At 39.9% G+C, this 15,791-nt stretch overlaps 2 protein-coding genes across 4 annotated transcripts in view; one reads left to right on the top strand and one right to left on the bottom strand.

Annotated features, from left to right (window-relative positions):
* Positions 1-4,731, top strand: part of HEXB (hexosaminidase subunit beta) — a 29,659-nt gene extending 24,928 nt beyond the window's left edge. For both annotated transcript variants that reach the window (XM_034774689.1, XM_034774690.1), the window contains 2 exons: positions 144-248; positions 4,446-4,731. In XM_034774689.1, coding sequence (XP_034630580.1) covers positions 144-248; positions 4,446-4,509 — 169 coding nt within the window. In that variant the 3' untranslated portion in view covers positions 4,510-4,731. The remainder of the gene's footprint in view (positions 1-143; positions 249-4,445) is intronic.
* Positions 4,732-5,823: 1,092 nt separating this feature from the next.
* Positions 5,824-15,791, bottom strand: part of GFM2 (GTP dependent ribosome recycling factor mitochondrial 2) — a 29,827-nt gene continuing 19,859 nt past the window's right edge. For both annotated transcript variants that reach the window (XM_034774687.1, XM_034774688.1), the window contains 9 exons: positions 14,866-15,006; positions 14,681-14,780; positions 14,066-14,255; positions 12,594-12,670; positions 11,864-12,002; positions 11,521-11,706; positions 8,999-9,114; positions 6,875-7,057; positions 5,824-6,442 (listed from right to left, as the gene is read on the bottom strand). In XM_034774687.1, the coding sequence (XP_034630578.1) occupies positions 6,314-6,442; positions 6,875-7,057; positions 8,999-9,114; positions 11,521-11,706; positions 11,864-12,002; positions 12,594-12,670; positions 14,066-14,255; positions 14,681-14,780; positions 14,866-15,006 (1,261 nt within the window). In that variant the 3' untranslated portion in view covers positions 5,824-6,313. The remainder of the gene's footprint in view (positions 6,443-6,874; positions 7,058-8,998; positions 9,115-11,520; positions 11,707-11,863; positions 12,003-12,593; positions 12,671-14,065; positions 14,256-14,680; positions 14,781-14,865; positions 15,007-15,791) is intronic.

The following is a 15,791-nucleotide window of genomic DNA, read 5'->3' as shown; positions in this document are numbered from 1 at the left end:
TGAGCATGTTGAGGGCACTGCAACGCTTTGTAGCATTGTTTGTTGCTAATATTGGTCAGTGGTAAAAAAACTGTTTCCTGTGGGCTCAAGCTATTCTGGGAAATAGAATAAATTCTTAGACTGAATTGAATGTCTTTCTACAGGCCTCGAGCAAGTGCTGTTGGGGAGAGGCTCTGGAGCAGTAAAAACGTGACTAACATAGGGGATGCTTATAACAGACTAGTGAAGCATCGTTGTCGCATGCTCAGGTAAGATAGCACGAGTTAGAGTAACCCTCTAGGATTCATTAGAACTAATGAATTTCAATCCACTATCAAGTATGATTCTAAATTGCTTATTTAGGAACAGTCCACTGTCTTGTTTTAATGCATTTATCTTGCTATCGTCAATTCTAAGGTTTGCATGGAACAGTTACTTAACCAATAACTGTAGCTCTCTCTAGTTAGTGGTACCTCTGCATAGTCACACTTGTCAAATGCACTGAGTTTCAAGAGCTTTCTAGAAAAGCCATACCTATTGGGTCTGTATAAACACTCCTTCATGCTACCAAACACTCAGCCAAGGTCATGGGTTTAAAGAGAACTCCCTGCTCTGAGGGTTCTAATTCAGGACAAATGTGTCTTGACAAAATGTCCAGAAATTTTTCCTCTGAAAAGAATGCTCCAGTTTGTATTAAGTCCAAAATAGAAAGATGCTGAAAGATTATCAGTAGCTGCCTTATTTATCTACAAATCTAGGGATTGAAATACACTGCACTTTATTTCCAGGTATTTCTAAACCTTTTTACGGCTGATTCAGACTTGCTTACCTATCGAGGGACAGAAACAACTATTACCTGCTGCTGCTGCTATGCAGCCAATACCTAGCATAAAACTACAGTAGATTATCCAAATGGCAAGATTTGGAAATGACTGTCTTCACCACAAAAGTCCAGGTCCTTTCAGTAAGCGAGCCTGACTGTGGAAAGAATGCAATTTTTTTAAAAAAGGTGAAGAGCCCCAACTAATGTCTCTGAGAGAGAACAGGGATAACAGAAGCTACAGCCTGCAGTTGGAACTTGATACCAGAAATCTCTTCTGGACAAGTAGTGCCATACATTAGGTCCAGTCTAAATGCACTGTTGCACAAGTTTAACCCCAAATCAATTTAAAAACACTTAACATAGTGCAAACCCTTGTGTAGACACTTAATTTGAACACTCATTTAAACCAAGTTGAGAGGCTAGAGAAGGGTTTCCACCAGGTTAACTAAATGTTTTTAAACAGCTTTTAGTTAAATGAGGGCCTTTCTTCCAAAGAGCTAAGGTGCCTCTCATTAATAATGAATCCCACCTTTGCTCTGAGCAGGGTCTTGTAAGAGACTGAAGACAAAGGATGAGGGAGAAATTAACTGTATATTCAAACTGGATTATCTCCAACACTCAGCATAGCGTGGCCATAGATTGACCATTTTTCTTTACAACAAACACGCTCTAGGACAAGGGTGAGCAAACTTTTTGGCCTAAGGGCCACAGCTGGGTGGGGAAATTACATGCAGGGCCGGGGCAGGGGGTGCAGGAAGGGGCTCAGGGCAGAGGAGGGGCGAGGGGTGTGGCAGGGGGCTGGGGTGCAGGCAGGGGGCTCAGGGCAGGGAGTGGGGGGGGTGAGGTGCAGCAGGGGTTTGGGCTCTAGTGTGGTGCCGCTTACCTGGAGCTGCTCCAGGGTAGCAGCAGCACACACTGGGGCCAGGGCAAACTCCACTTTCGTGTTGCATTTATCTCCTAGAGCAGGGGTGGGCAAACTACGGGAAGCAGCCGGCACCATGTCCCTGGGGGAGTGGGGGCAGAGGGCTCAGTGTTCTGCCCTTGCCTGTGGGTACCTCCCCCTGCAGCTCCCATTGGCCATGGTTCCCCGTTCCTGGCCAATGGGAGCTTCAGGGGAGGTACCCACAGGCAAGGGCAGTGCATGGAGCCCTTTGCTCTCCCTCCCCCCGGGGTCGCAGGGACCTAGTGCCGACTGCTTCCTGGAACGGTGTGTGGCCCCTGAGGGGCTGGGTCTAGCCCACAGTCTGTAGTGTGCCCACCCCTGTTCTAGGAGATAACAAATGCAACAAGAAACTGGAGTTTGGAAAAACCTGTCATTTTTTAAGGCTGGGTGGATAAGGACAGAAAACTCACACTGGAAAATATAAGTTCAGGTATCACCTGTTGTTGGCATAGATGAAACTTCTGTGGAAGTCTTATTGATGAAGGGAACTTCATTTTCTTGCTGGGTTGTGTCAACAGTAGCAATTGTGCTGTAGATTCTACCTCCTTTTCCAGACCTATGGGGATTTTGCTGGCATACAAATCCTCACCTTGAGAGATCTTATTTTAGATAAAGCCACTCATCAACAGCAGGACGAGTGGAGAGAGATGCCTCCTTTTGGGTTATATTTTGATCCCAGCATTTCTCATACCAGAACCCAAAACCCAGCCCCTGCCTGCTGGGGATAAACCAACTGTGAACACAAAGGAAAAACTACCACTATCCTTTCCCCTTACAAAAAAAACCCTTTTTTTGAAAAGGAAGTGTGTGGAAAATCAAAGTTCGTGTGTGGCCTTAAATTACACACTACCTATGTGAGGTGGGACCTGCTGAAACTTTCTTTCTTAAGGTAGATTAGATTTAGGGACCTAAACTGTGTGAGGATAGCCTAGTCTATTAGGACCTAAGCACTTACATAGACTAACCTGTCCTTCAGCAGTGTTTTAGATGCTAAGAGGTTCGAACAAAAACTCCCAAAAGGCAGCATCTGAGAGCCTGTTTGCCCTGCTGCAATAAGGAGTTGTGGACTGAAGCTGCCCTTCTGTGGTTCTTGAGATGTCTTTGTTAATGCACCACTTCTGGGCTGCTCTAGCTGTCTGTGCAGTGGTGGGTGGGGCAAAAACAGAAAGGCTTTCCAGGCCTCAAGGGAAGGTCCCATACTTGCAGCTAGCCTCAGAATGGAACTGAGGTGGCTAGGGCTTACCTAGTTTCTTATAACCTTGTGCTGAATGTTCCCATCACAGACTGCTTTTATAGAGCATGCCTGAAGCTCAGAGCCAGGTGGTGCATCCCACTAGGGGGATCATGCAGAGGTTACTTAGAACTATTTCCCTATGTAAATGATCTAAACAAAATTTAAACTCTATCACTAAGGGTCATGCTGGGATGGCATAGTGCTGGAGAGAGGAGGACTTGACGATTTCTAATAGTAAAGTTACCATTGTAAATGCTCTTAACCAGGGATTTAATTGGGGCAGTTTCTAGGTATTTACTGTTACTGCACTTTCTGGGTGGCTGCATTGGTGTCTGACTCTTCAGTTAAAAAGAAAAAGCTGTAGCCCTTCTTATTCAGAACATGACCTGGTGTAGTGCTGAGGCTGGAGCAAGCCAGTATCTTGAAGGCAATCAGGGCCCTGCCCTCCTCAACAAGCAAAGGAAAACTCCACACCAAGGCCCCTGTTACTGCAATAGCAGTGGTAATATAGGGTAATGGTGACTGTTCAGAGCCACAGCTGTAACTCCCTCTGTAGGAAAACACAAGCCCAGCTGCTACTGCTGTAGTCAATGGGTCTGTAGGATTGGCAGCAGAATAGCTAAACCCATATTCCACACAGAGTTGGGAGATGAGAGCCATGCCTTTTATCTAGAAGATGTCAGAGCAGAATCAATTAAACCTGCCATAGAGGTGTTCAATATTTGATTGATGTATTTTGACTACCCCGTTCCTTTCACTGTAGCTTTGAAGCTTAATTTAGATGCCAAAATTAAATACTGCACCCTTGATCCTTTTAGCAGAGAGTATAAGTGCTACCCCTTCCCATCCCCAGACTTTCTTCAACCCATACTGCACCTACATCTTATTTGCACAAGATTAACTTCCACATAATGCTTTATGTAGAAACTCTGTGGTAGTCACAGATCTACAGCAACATCAAGGCTGATTTTAAGACCTCAATATTTTCTGCACAGGCTGCTACCCCAAAAACTAGAATAGCCTTAAAAGACTGAAGAGGAATTGAGTGGGAATGGAATGAATCTGACAGACATTAATGCTATTACTGCGACAGGGGTCTTGTTCACCAGACTCCTTCAGCTGTACTATAAACTGGCCAAAAAGTAAAATAAGTAAAGCTGCATGTAATGTGGTCTATTTTCATGATTCTCCTGCATGCTGCTTGTTTTCAAATGGCAGTATGGAGCACCCTGTACTAAGATTTTGTATTCACTATAAGTTAGGCATTTGAGACCATTTTCTAATATACCAGTATCTCTAATAAGACCACACACAGTAGCATACTTCATAAGCTAAGTGTGACTTTTAAAGCTCAGAATGGGGCCAACTTTTCATCCCCTCAGTAAGTCATCCATTATTTTATTGCCTTAACTGACAAGTTCTCATACTTAAGTGTGCATGGTATAAGACAAATTTTCTTTTAACAGACGTGGAATAGCAGCTGAACCACTGTTTGTCGGGTATTGTGATCATGAATATAGAGGCCTGTAACTGCTGCAGCAAGATTTTACCGCATTACCTGAAGTGTCTTTGTGGGAAGTGAATCTACACATCCAGCACCTGAAATTTGCACTGAAAAATAAATCCTGAAATGCTGGAAGTTAGTTATGTACATTTCTGGCAGAAATCAGATATTTTAAAACTACAGAAATTGATACTAATGCAATAATAAATTATAATAGATGTACAGAGAATCAAGGACATCTACTGAAACCTCTGTGTAGTTACACTGTGTGTATGTAGCAGGTTTTATTCCTATTGAACATGTATAATTCCAAATGGCAGCTACCAGTACCTGACCTAGATCTGGCCATCCATATAGCTGTCTACTGGAATTCTTCACTCGACAATCCTTGAGCATGACAATCACAACGACATAACTGACAGACCACTCAACATTAGGCAGTGGAGGACAACAGAACACCGTGCTAGAGGCTCAGAGCTTACAGTAAACTAGCATTAAGCAGCAAAGGCAAGTTACTTATATAAATGTGTGACCATAAGGGATATGAACAGTATGCTTTTGATAAAGCACTTAATACTTATACAGCTGTAACAGATTATGTTAGCAATACAAGCTTCCTCAAAATGTACTCTGGACAGAGTATGAGGTGAAGAGAAAAGTAGTTCATTATCTGTGTCTAGTCAATCCTTAGTCTACTACCTCAAATAACCCAGAGGTTGCAAAGAACTGGAATGAGACTAGACGATTTCAGGTAGACAAGTATTGATCCATAGTGACCCAGAGCTGATAGGCTACATGATAGATATACACATTACCTTAAATCATTCATTTGCTCTTGAGAGTGAGAGATTCATATAAGCTGGACATTGCACTTATACATAATGCTAGCAACAGGAACAATTCTTCCTTTAAATATGCTTAGCATTATTGGGCACAGATCTTTTGTAGAAAGATCCTGCACTTAACCAACATTTCCCCCTTTCCAGGGAAAGTTTGTCTTATACAACATTCTTTCCTCTACTTTTATCTAAATTTGTTTTAGTAGTTAAACCATGATGCCCAAACTACCATTTACTATAGCCATGTTGGTCCCAGGATATTAGAGATACAAGGTGGGTGAGGCAATACCATTTATTGGACCAACTTCTGTTGGTGAAAGACACAAGCTTTCAAGCTTACACAGGGCTCACTCACCTTATATGATACCTACTCTGTATCATACAACATCCTAACATTAAGGTAAGTAATTCTTGTTTGCACAGCTTAAAACCCTTTAATGACAATAGCAGCTTTCAATATTCAGTTGAAGCTAGACCAACAGAAGACGCTGACTAGCAGAGTGGCCAAGAGTTAAGTTTACTTTTATATGTGAAATATTAAATGATTTAAAAATAAGTTTTACTACATACTTTAGGTGAAACAGTTCTGACATGATTCAATAAGTTGCATGTAGTGCTCACTTTCACAGAAAGAGCTGCACCATCATTTCTTGTGGGGGATTTGGAATGTTGTCTTCCAGTGAAGTTTCAGCTCCAACTGTTAGGCAGGTGAAGTGTAGTACACAGAATATGGTGGATATTAAAACAGTCAATTCTAGTTCTCTGGTTTAACTCCCTTCAAGCAAACAAGGAAATTCCAGGATTTTTCACCGCACTTTTATCTTTGCCACTTACCACTGGACAGTCATAGCATGTTATTTTAAGACCGCTCTAACCCCACACACTTTACCCCATCCATTTTTCAGAAAGAGGATACTTGGCAAACAGTTCCCCTAATATTTTCTAGTGAGAATAAAGCAGGTCTTTGTTGCTCTCCCATGGAGTAAAGTGGTCACACCAACCCACTCCTCTTCTGAAGCAGTGCGTTTTGCTCCTGAATGTTCATGGCTTGGTAACTGGCTAGTTCCAAAGTAAAAGTTGCTGAGCCTGATGTTAAAGAGCGCAGAGCTGTTGAGTAACCCTAGACAAAAACAAAACATATTTAAATGTAATTACTATAAATCAATCAATTTAGGATTAGGTGGAGATAAAGCTTTCTGCCCTGGTTTCATTTACTACAGTTTGATTCAGCTGGGGAAAAGACTATCACAAGCATAATACAAAGTATACAGTAAACATTACCTTTTTAATAAATACACTATTTTTCACCCATATTCCCAATATTACAGAAACAAGTGTTGGTTCAGTACAACATGAATGATGAGAGACATTTTCTTTCATAGCTGTATGAACCACACTGTATCCTCCAGAGATCTTAATCCAGACCTTCAGTAAAATTAGAAATATCCGTTCCTGACTTCATCATGTGAAAACAACTGCATATATCAAAAAGAATCAGAAAAGGGCATGCACACTTTTTTGCTTTGCTTTCACCATTAACACGACCACATACCATCATTTCTGCTAGGGGAACAGCTGCAACCACTACTTTGTTATCTTGACGACTCTGGATTTCCTGAATGCTGCCTCTCCTCTGTGCAAGGTCACCAAGCACTGCGCTAAGAAAATCTTTGCTTACTGTAATGTCCAGATTCATTAAGGGTTCCAGCAGTTGTTTATTGGCTTTCTTCAAAGCCTAAAATCGAAAAGAAATAAGTTATCCTTGCTCCCTTTTAAAATGCAATTCTTCTATGGTAAAAAGAAGAACAGGAGTACTTGTGGCACCTTAGAGACTAAAATTTATTAGAGCATAAGCTTTCGTGGACTACAGCCCACTTCTTCGGATGCATATAGAATGGAACATATAATAAGGAGATATATATACACACATAGAGAGAGCATAAACAGGTGGGAGTTGTCTTACCAACTCTGAGAGGCCAATTAATTAAGAGAAAAAAAAAAAAAAAAAAACTTTTGAAGTGATAATCAAGCTAGCCGAGTACAGACAGTGTGCCACAAGTACTCCTGTTCTTCTTTTTGCGGATACAGACTAACACGGCTGTTACTCTGAAACTTGTCATTCTTCTATGGTGTGGACTATATAATGAAACTAACTTCTGTCTCAAACACCCTACATCCCATAGTGTATGTTCTTACGGAGGGTATTAGATCAGAGAAAAAGGGAATACCGATAAGTGTGTGTATACATGCACACCTCCCTTTCCCTACACATGAACCAGAGATGACAACAATTTCTTACTAAGAGGCCTCCAGCCATGTCTCACCCAGCAGCAGTAGTAAAGTATATTATGCCAGCACCAAGTATTAAGGAAAAAAAAGTATACAAACGTCAAGAATCCCTTGGTTCAGAGAGAACAACAAAACATGGTGACATGAAACAATGGCTACTGCAAGTGAATATGTTAAAAGAAACGATGTAGCTGAAACTGAAGGCTTTAAAACTTAAAAAAAGCAAGATGATGTGAATTAAGGTACAGTACCTCACTTTGGAATAGGGTAAGATTGACACACGAGACCAGGGCTAAAAGGGACAAAAACATTTTGATAGGAAAAAATATAGGATATAGAGGAGCTCAGTAAACCCAAGAAAGTGCCTGACTTCGCTCCATGCAACAAGCCATATTACACTGAATCTCCAATTCTTAACTAATTCAACCCAGATAACACCACAAAAAATGGTAAGAATCAATGCCAAAAAGCTGAGTGAATATTCCCACAGTGCAGTCTGCTATAATCTGGGGGCTCCCGAAGGGGTGTTAAAGAGCTTATTTCATTCCAACCGATTTTATTTTATACAGTACCTATCATATTCTAGGTATCTAAAATAGTTCGCAAAAAAATACTATTAGTGTTGTAACCATAGGCAAACATGTTCTATGCACTTCAATAGCTCAAAATTTTAAGTACTAGAGCCGATTTTACCAAGAATGCATTACAAAGCCCATAACAAAAACTCATTTTTCAGCTGACAGTAACTGTATATATAGCTACATACAAAGTTGGGAAGTGGTACATGCCACTAAAGACAGCAAAGAAGTGCACAAGATCAATACAAAATCAGAACTGATTTTTTTAGGCTTAATAAGAAAGATTCTAATAGGATGTGTGAATTAGTAATGTACAGAGAAAGAAGCTACAGGGAACACACTCCAAGAAACCTGATGGAAAGTAAAGACAGATAATGTGACACTACATAAGTAACTGAGTGTATATCTTAAATCTGTGCAAAATATAATGCATATCACAAAAACTGCCAAGAGAACACATTGATAAAATCCAGATATTCCTGAGAAAAACAGCCCTCCAGATGTAAAGAAAATGAAGTTGATTTTCTAACCTAAAAGACTAAAGACCTATTATGTACATCTTGAGGAGTTTAAACATTTTGCTGGAAGCCACCTGGCTAGAGGTGACAATCAAAATTCTGAAGACATCAAACAAGTGGAAAAGGAAGATTCAAGACATTCCTTATGTTTTGAGTGTTATATATGTTTCTGAACAAGTAGTGAGGGGCACACATCACTGCCAACTTCCTAAAGGCTGCATTTTTGTCTAATTTTTCATGGGAAAATATGATGGCACTGCACTTTAGAATAGACTTCTAGTTGCATTATACCTTTTGCATACAACGAGAAACACAAGCAGAAATCATAGTAAGGGAAGTTTCAGAGTGCATGGTCATGGAATACACAGTCACTGCTACATCCTGAACTGGGAATCCCAGGAGTGGTCCTAGACAAAGAACAAACAATAGGTTAGCATTACAATGTTTCATGTAGTTTTTCATATTATTAAGTTATGGAAAAGGTATTTGGGGATTAACCTGAAGGGTCTGACATCCCCTCTGACCTACTCAGTAGACAGGCTATTTGTCTTATTTCTTGCTACAACAATAATTTTATCATTGTCCAACTTTGCCAAAAGGGGCAGATAGGCAAATCATAATGTAGCCTTGTGGTTTATTATCCCTCTTGGTCAACAGCATAAGCAACATTTGCCAGAATTAGGTCTCTGATGCTCCCAGAGTGCATTATAGAAACAAAAAAGTGGACCAAATTAATCTTACAAAAGAAAAAAGAAATCATTTTCAGAATAGACGGCTGGTAAAGTGTCTTCATAAAGAGAGAGAACATTTAATTATGATTAAAGATATAATGAAATTCATGTTAATCAAAAATAGATGCATCACCATAGCACTTTTTAAATAAATTGTTATGACTAAGGGCAGATGCTGACTTCCTGATCCAAATGTAGATTTTAACCCTCCTGGAGTGAGGTCAGCTGCCTCCATGGCACCATTCTCTCCCCTTCCCAAATCCTGAAGACCATTCTTAGCAAAGCATGGATCTGTGTGGGGGAGTAGGCAGAGGCCCATACTGGGCGAGGACAGGACTTGGGGAAAACAAAAACAACCTCACCTTATCCTACCCCACCCCACCCCACAGTCCAGCAGTCCCAAGAGGAGGTATGATGACCAGATCACCTTTTCTGCAACTCCCATTTAAAGTGAGAGGATGTATGCCCGAGGCAGTCACAGGTCAGGAAGGCCCTGATAGTGAAGCTCTGAAATCAGCATGTGGCTTATTTCATGCCAGGAATGGGGAGCAAACCCTGCCCCCGTCAGAATATCAGAATGTTACAGGGAAAATTCCACAATGTTTTCCATCCAGAGTTTCTCTCCCCTTACCATCACATCTTCCCATGGACTTTACTATAGGAAAAAGCAATTTGGCCATGTTATTAACTTACATAGTAAGAGTATAGTTAATGTTGTTTTGTGATGTTAAGGGATTGTTAGTAATAAAACTGAATACCAATAATCAATCAGTACAATGTGTCTGACGAGTCTGATGCTCGATCCATATTTGGACTTTAGATGAATGTCATTTGCAGTTCGGGAAATGGGCTGGATTTGAATCAGTGATTCAGAGCTACATTAACCCTCTGTCACGTTCTCTGAATTTGTGCTGTACTCTCTTTTGCATTATGACTGCTACACTCCCATTTCCCTTCTACCTCACACTGCCCTTTCACTCCATTTCCTGCTTTGTGTTTTCCATGATGACCTGAGCCAAGTATCTTAGCAGTACAGTGAAACTCGATTGGAACCCCAGACTTTGATGTGCTGGCCAAGGAGGTTTCAGAGACTTAGATTTCTGCTAACTTCACAGTGCACGTCAGAGAGATGGTGAGAAACACCAACCAGCATGGCAACACAGAATGAAGTTATAGAGCATCAGTTCAATGCCTATTTTTTTGAAAGCCTATATTGTGCAGTTAGGCAAAACTTTTTATTTTACACCTTCAGAGAATATATTTGAACCCCTGCAAAATAAGTCAGATAATATGGCAAAAATATGGCATTTTCATGACTGCCTCCCACCCCACAGGTCAGTTCCATCACACCACCATTGTTTATGGAATATCATAAGAATAATACACTCTGGGGCATCATGTTGGATATGGAGTCAAATCAAAGTGGGGTTCAATATCGAGGTACTCAAGAGGAAGAAAAAAAGTAGAGTTTTAAAAATATGCCAAATTTCCCCCCCAGTCTGAGTAAAGGGGCATTCAGCACATTCTGTGGAAGTTGAAGGAATTCTGAAAATTTGCTTTTGCCACCCTCATTTTAATAGTGCTACCATGATGCATTTTAGTTTTCTGGCTATAAAGAAGCCCTTCTTTCTAATAGCTAAGGGTACAATTATGTCACGGAAGTCTCTCAATCCGTGATTTCCAGAGACCGCCGTAATATTTTCCACTTCAGCTCTGGGGCAGCGGGGCTAGAGTTGTCAGCTGGTAGCCCCTCTGCAGCTCCCAGCCACTGTGGGCAGCATGGGGACCCAGAGATCCAAGCCACCACTAGGCGGGGGTGGGAAGAACCCGGAGTCCCAGCAGCTGTGGGCACTGGACCCTCTTCCCTTCCCATTTTGTCAGGGATAGTTTTAGTCAAAGTCATGGACAGGTCACAGGCATCTGTGAATTTTTGTTTATCGTCTTTGACCTGTCCATGACTTTGAGTAAAAATATTCATGAAAAAATCTTAGCCTTACTAATGGCACTCAGACCATGTAATTTCTAATGTGAAATTTTATTCAAATACCTACAAAAATTTTACTGTCATAATGGTTTCTTTACCTTGAAGATATGCACTATTAATTCCATTTTCTATAGCTTCTTGAATGTCTTTTTGAAGTGGTTCCATGAAATTGTCAGCATATTCAATGACTGGTGTTACTGATGATCTCTCTCCTACCCATGGTCTTACTCCCAGCTGAGTGGTCACCAAATGCCGTTTATCTCCTATCATTCTGTCCAATGTATCTATGGTAAAATGAAGCACATATCTGAGAAACAGTTTATATGCTCCACACTTAATCTAAAAGTTAATGTTAACTAGTCACGTTATCAGAAGACCATTTAAAAATGAGTAAGTAAACAAGTTGCAAAGACAGAAAACTAATATTCTCTTTCATTTTACCTGTGGCTTGGACCGAGTCTAGGATGGTTTCTCTATACGCTATCTGAAGAGGTCCTAGATAGGTCTCAATGCCATATTCCCGTTTGATTCGGTCATGAATAATCTCAATGTGGAGCTCTCCCATGCCACAGAGAATAGTCTAGTTGAAGTGAAACAAATACAAAATTAAGTGAGAGAAAAAGTAAACATTCACACTCATGCTTATATGCAGACACAGATGGGAGCTTTTGGGATGCACTATTTACACTAGGAATTGGCTTATACGTACTGTACTGTTCACATTTTAAGAAAGTTTTAAAAATTCCACAAGAAGCCCAGATATTACAAGTAGGACCAAGAAAACTTTAGGAAGTATTGTTTTGGGTGATCTGGCATAAAAAATTTAAGTGGAGATGGTAATTGTTGCTGGTGCCACTACAAAAAAGGTCATCCTATATTAGTTTTGAAATTTAAAGACTGTTTGAACTTGCTTTTAGAGTTTAAAAAAAAAGAGTATCGATAAGAAATATGCTATTTACAGAGCACAAACAAGGAAGGTGAGCTTACAATCTCTCTCCCTCCATGGGTCATGTTTATAGGATTTCATTTTAAGCTGATCAGACACACAGTACTTGTTGCATTTATAATGTGAACACCATTTACAGTGCCTTTCACCAACTCTAAAATAACTGCTTATAACTATAGGTATTAGGGAACTAAGTTGAAGTCAGCAATGTATCGACAATCTTACTTGTCCAGTGTCGGGATCTATCTTCACTTTCAAACTTGGATCTTCACGCTGAAGGCAGTTCAATGCATTATCCAAGTCTGTGTATAAATAACAAATATTGCTATATATAAAAAGATATTAGTAACTTGTAACTAGTTATTAGTAGCGATCTGAAGTGTTCACCCACAGGATCAGATTATATCTTCAGTCGTATTGTAGGGTCATACAACAAAAGATTTTGGCCATAATATTCAGACACTAGAAATCAGCTTTAGTCAGAGATAATTCTCACCTGGATACTCTCCAGTTATCTGAGGCATCTGACACCAGATAAAGTGCTTTAGTAACTGAAGAAGTCGGTTTCTTTACCCCATGCACATAGTATAACCTTGTCAAGGCAGCTTTTACAAGAAAAGTATAGAACTATAGTTTGCCTCATTTCAAAGTAATGGGTTCTCGAGTTAAACAAGGTGTAATAAAGTAACTGGTGTACAAGTTTTAAAAAAATGCCTGTTGTCAAAGTAATATTTGGCACTTCTATAGCTCCTCAGAGAATCTGAAAACACTTTATCAAGATGGGTAAATATCCCCATTTTACAGATGGGGACACTGAAGCACAAAAATTAAATGATTTGCCTCTGGTTTCAATGTGAGTCAATTGTGGAGTTCAAAATACAAACTAGATCTCCTAACTCCTCATCCTCTGCTCTAACTACTAGAAGACAGCAACTCCAAAATAAAGTAATAAACTAATAGTTTGGACTTGTTTATGAACATTGTAGGTTTTTTCCAAACATTGTAATCCAAAGATCAATACCCAGACAATCCACTCTATCATTCTGCACCCCTTCCCTCCAATTCCACTGGAATCCAGGAAACCACGTGGACGTGCTACCAGTCCTGATAGTCAACAAATCTAGGCTTTGTCGGGCTAAGGAGAGAGAAAAGAGAGTTTCCAGAATCAAAGACCCAAAGTTGCCCATCAGGTTCTCTGAAAGAGGTCTATGAAAGAGGCAGTGTTCTGTGGGTGAATTGTGGTAAGTGACTTCCAGACTCCTGATCAGTGGAGATAAAGGCCATAGAGGGTGGTGGATAGTGCTGACTGGAGAAAGTACCTAGATTTGGAAGTGTACTTTCATTCAAACATATTGCACACATTACAATATCCTGCTCTCTCAGCAAGAGGCTGGATATCACAAAGCTAACTGTGCAAGTGGGAATGGATGTAGGAAGACAAAAGTGCAGTTTTCCCACCTTCCAAAATGAGGTAAGAACCCATCATCTAATCTTTAGATCTGACTAAAAAAATCGTGAAAAGAATAGTAGCAAAGTACACTCAAATTATAAAATTTAGCACTTATGCAAAATCATTAAGGGCCTTACTGTGTTACTGATCCACACATGCAATTCAATTACATCAACTGTATGCGCGTGCACAGATCAAGGGTATGGTATAGTATAGCTCTAAAACTGCTTTAGTAGCTGTGTTGTACCTGGCTGTTTGGACATCGAAGGTGGTTCTATTGTACAAAAGAAGACCGGCTCGGGGATCTCTACGCCAGCTAACAAAAGGCTCTCTACTTCACTGTTACAGCCAGGCTTTCTCCCAACCTCTCTTCCAGCTAGACGGGCTGCAGCCACAGCAGAGGCCTTTGATGAAACAATGGTGTCTCCAGTGGCACTCTAAAGTACGCCAAACATCAAATGACATCAGGTTGTTTGCAAATAATTGTTTTTTTAATGCTCTTCATGATAAAAACTAAGTAATTACTATAGGTTCTCTTTGCATAATTAAATTAAAACCAGATTCAGAAGGACATCAGAAGCTCTAATTGCATAGCTGTCTGTTCAGCACCAGCTGAGTTTTTAATAATAGTTTTTCTATGCCAAAGTGACTATATTTTTAAAAGACAACATACAGAAACCAGAGGAAATAGATCAACTACATGTATAAAAAAAATTATTAACTGAAATAAAGTGAATTTAAGTATTTTATAACTTTAAAAGCTAAAAATATTTGAAACTAAAACATGATCTTGTATCTCATATTTATGTGGTAAGTAGCTTCTCAAATAAACTCTCTCGAGAATCAAAATGTCTTCTTTTACCTGTTTTAGCCCAACAGTAAGGGCAATATTGCCAGCCATTAGTGAAGGTATTTCTATTTGCTGGTCAGCAAAAGGCAGCAGAAGGCGACTCATTCTCTCTCTGCAAATGAATTATTCAGGTTATCTACTACTCAAATACAAATGCCAATGCTTCAATGAACATCTCTCATCTCACTCCTACTCACGTGCAATTTTTGTTGATGTTATATACAGCTGATTGAGGTTTCATTGTGCCTGAGTAAATGCGTATAAAAACTAATGGCCCACGTTGTTTATCATGAAGAACTTTAAATGCCAGGGCACACAAGTCATCTTTGTACCACGGCCTGCAAAACATAAGCAACGAATCAGAAGAGCAACCTCATACAACTCATTAACAAAAAACAAAAGCAAAAACAACAAGAGACATCCTAGTTCCAGTTTTAGCTACATTTCCACTCATTTAAGATACCGTGTGTTTGGTATTTGTAACTATTAATTCAGAGGCAGATTTTTTTATTTTTTTTTTAAACAGCACAATTTACACAATTGGGATTACTCTAGGTAATAGTAAAAATAGATGTGCTGAAATATGATATAAATCAGTGGATATTAGAGATGTTCCCTATTGGGCTTTTCAGGAGTATGGTGAACATTAGATACTTTTTTGAGGTGAAATTAAGAACTGAAGGCGGCTCATGCAAGGCCCTCTGTGCCATTTGTGCTCTGCAGGAAGGTCGTCTTGGAGTACCCCAGGCTACTTCACAACAGTGTCTAGTCAATGATTGCTCCTATTAACAACCAGAATGCACCAGTTCAAAAGCATCAAACCTGGAAGACCATGAAATAATAATTCACATGTATGGCTTTTAAATACACGTAACTTTGAAATAGTAGCAGTTCACTCAGACAAATCAGTTAAGGGATGGGCGTACCTATTTCTCTTTTTCCCCTCTTATTTTTTAAACAATGAGTAACAGCAATTAGAGAAGAGACCTAGATTTTATTTTCAGCTTCATTGCTAACACACTGCATAATCTTGGCAAGTCATCTAACCTCTTGGTGTCTCAGTTTCCACACCTACAGAATGGAGAATAATATTTACACACCTTTGTAAAATACCTGGATCCAC

This window comes from Trachemys scripta, chromosome 6, assembly GCF_013100865.1.
Source record: "Trachemys scripta elegans isolate TJP31775 chromosome 6, CAS_Tse_1.0, whole genome shotgun sequence".
Classification (NCBI taxonomy): Eukaryota; Metazoa; Chordata; order Testudines; family Emydidae; genus Trachemys; species Trachemys scripta.
This window is presented reverse-complemented; position numbering and strand designations above follow the sequence as displayed.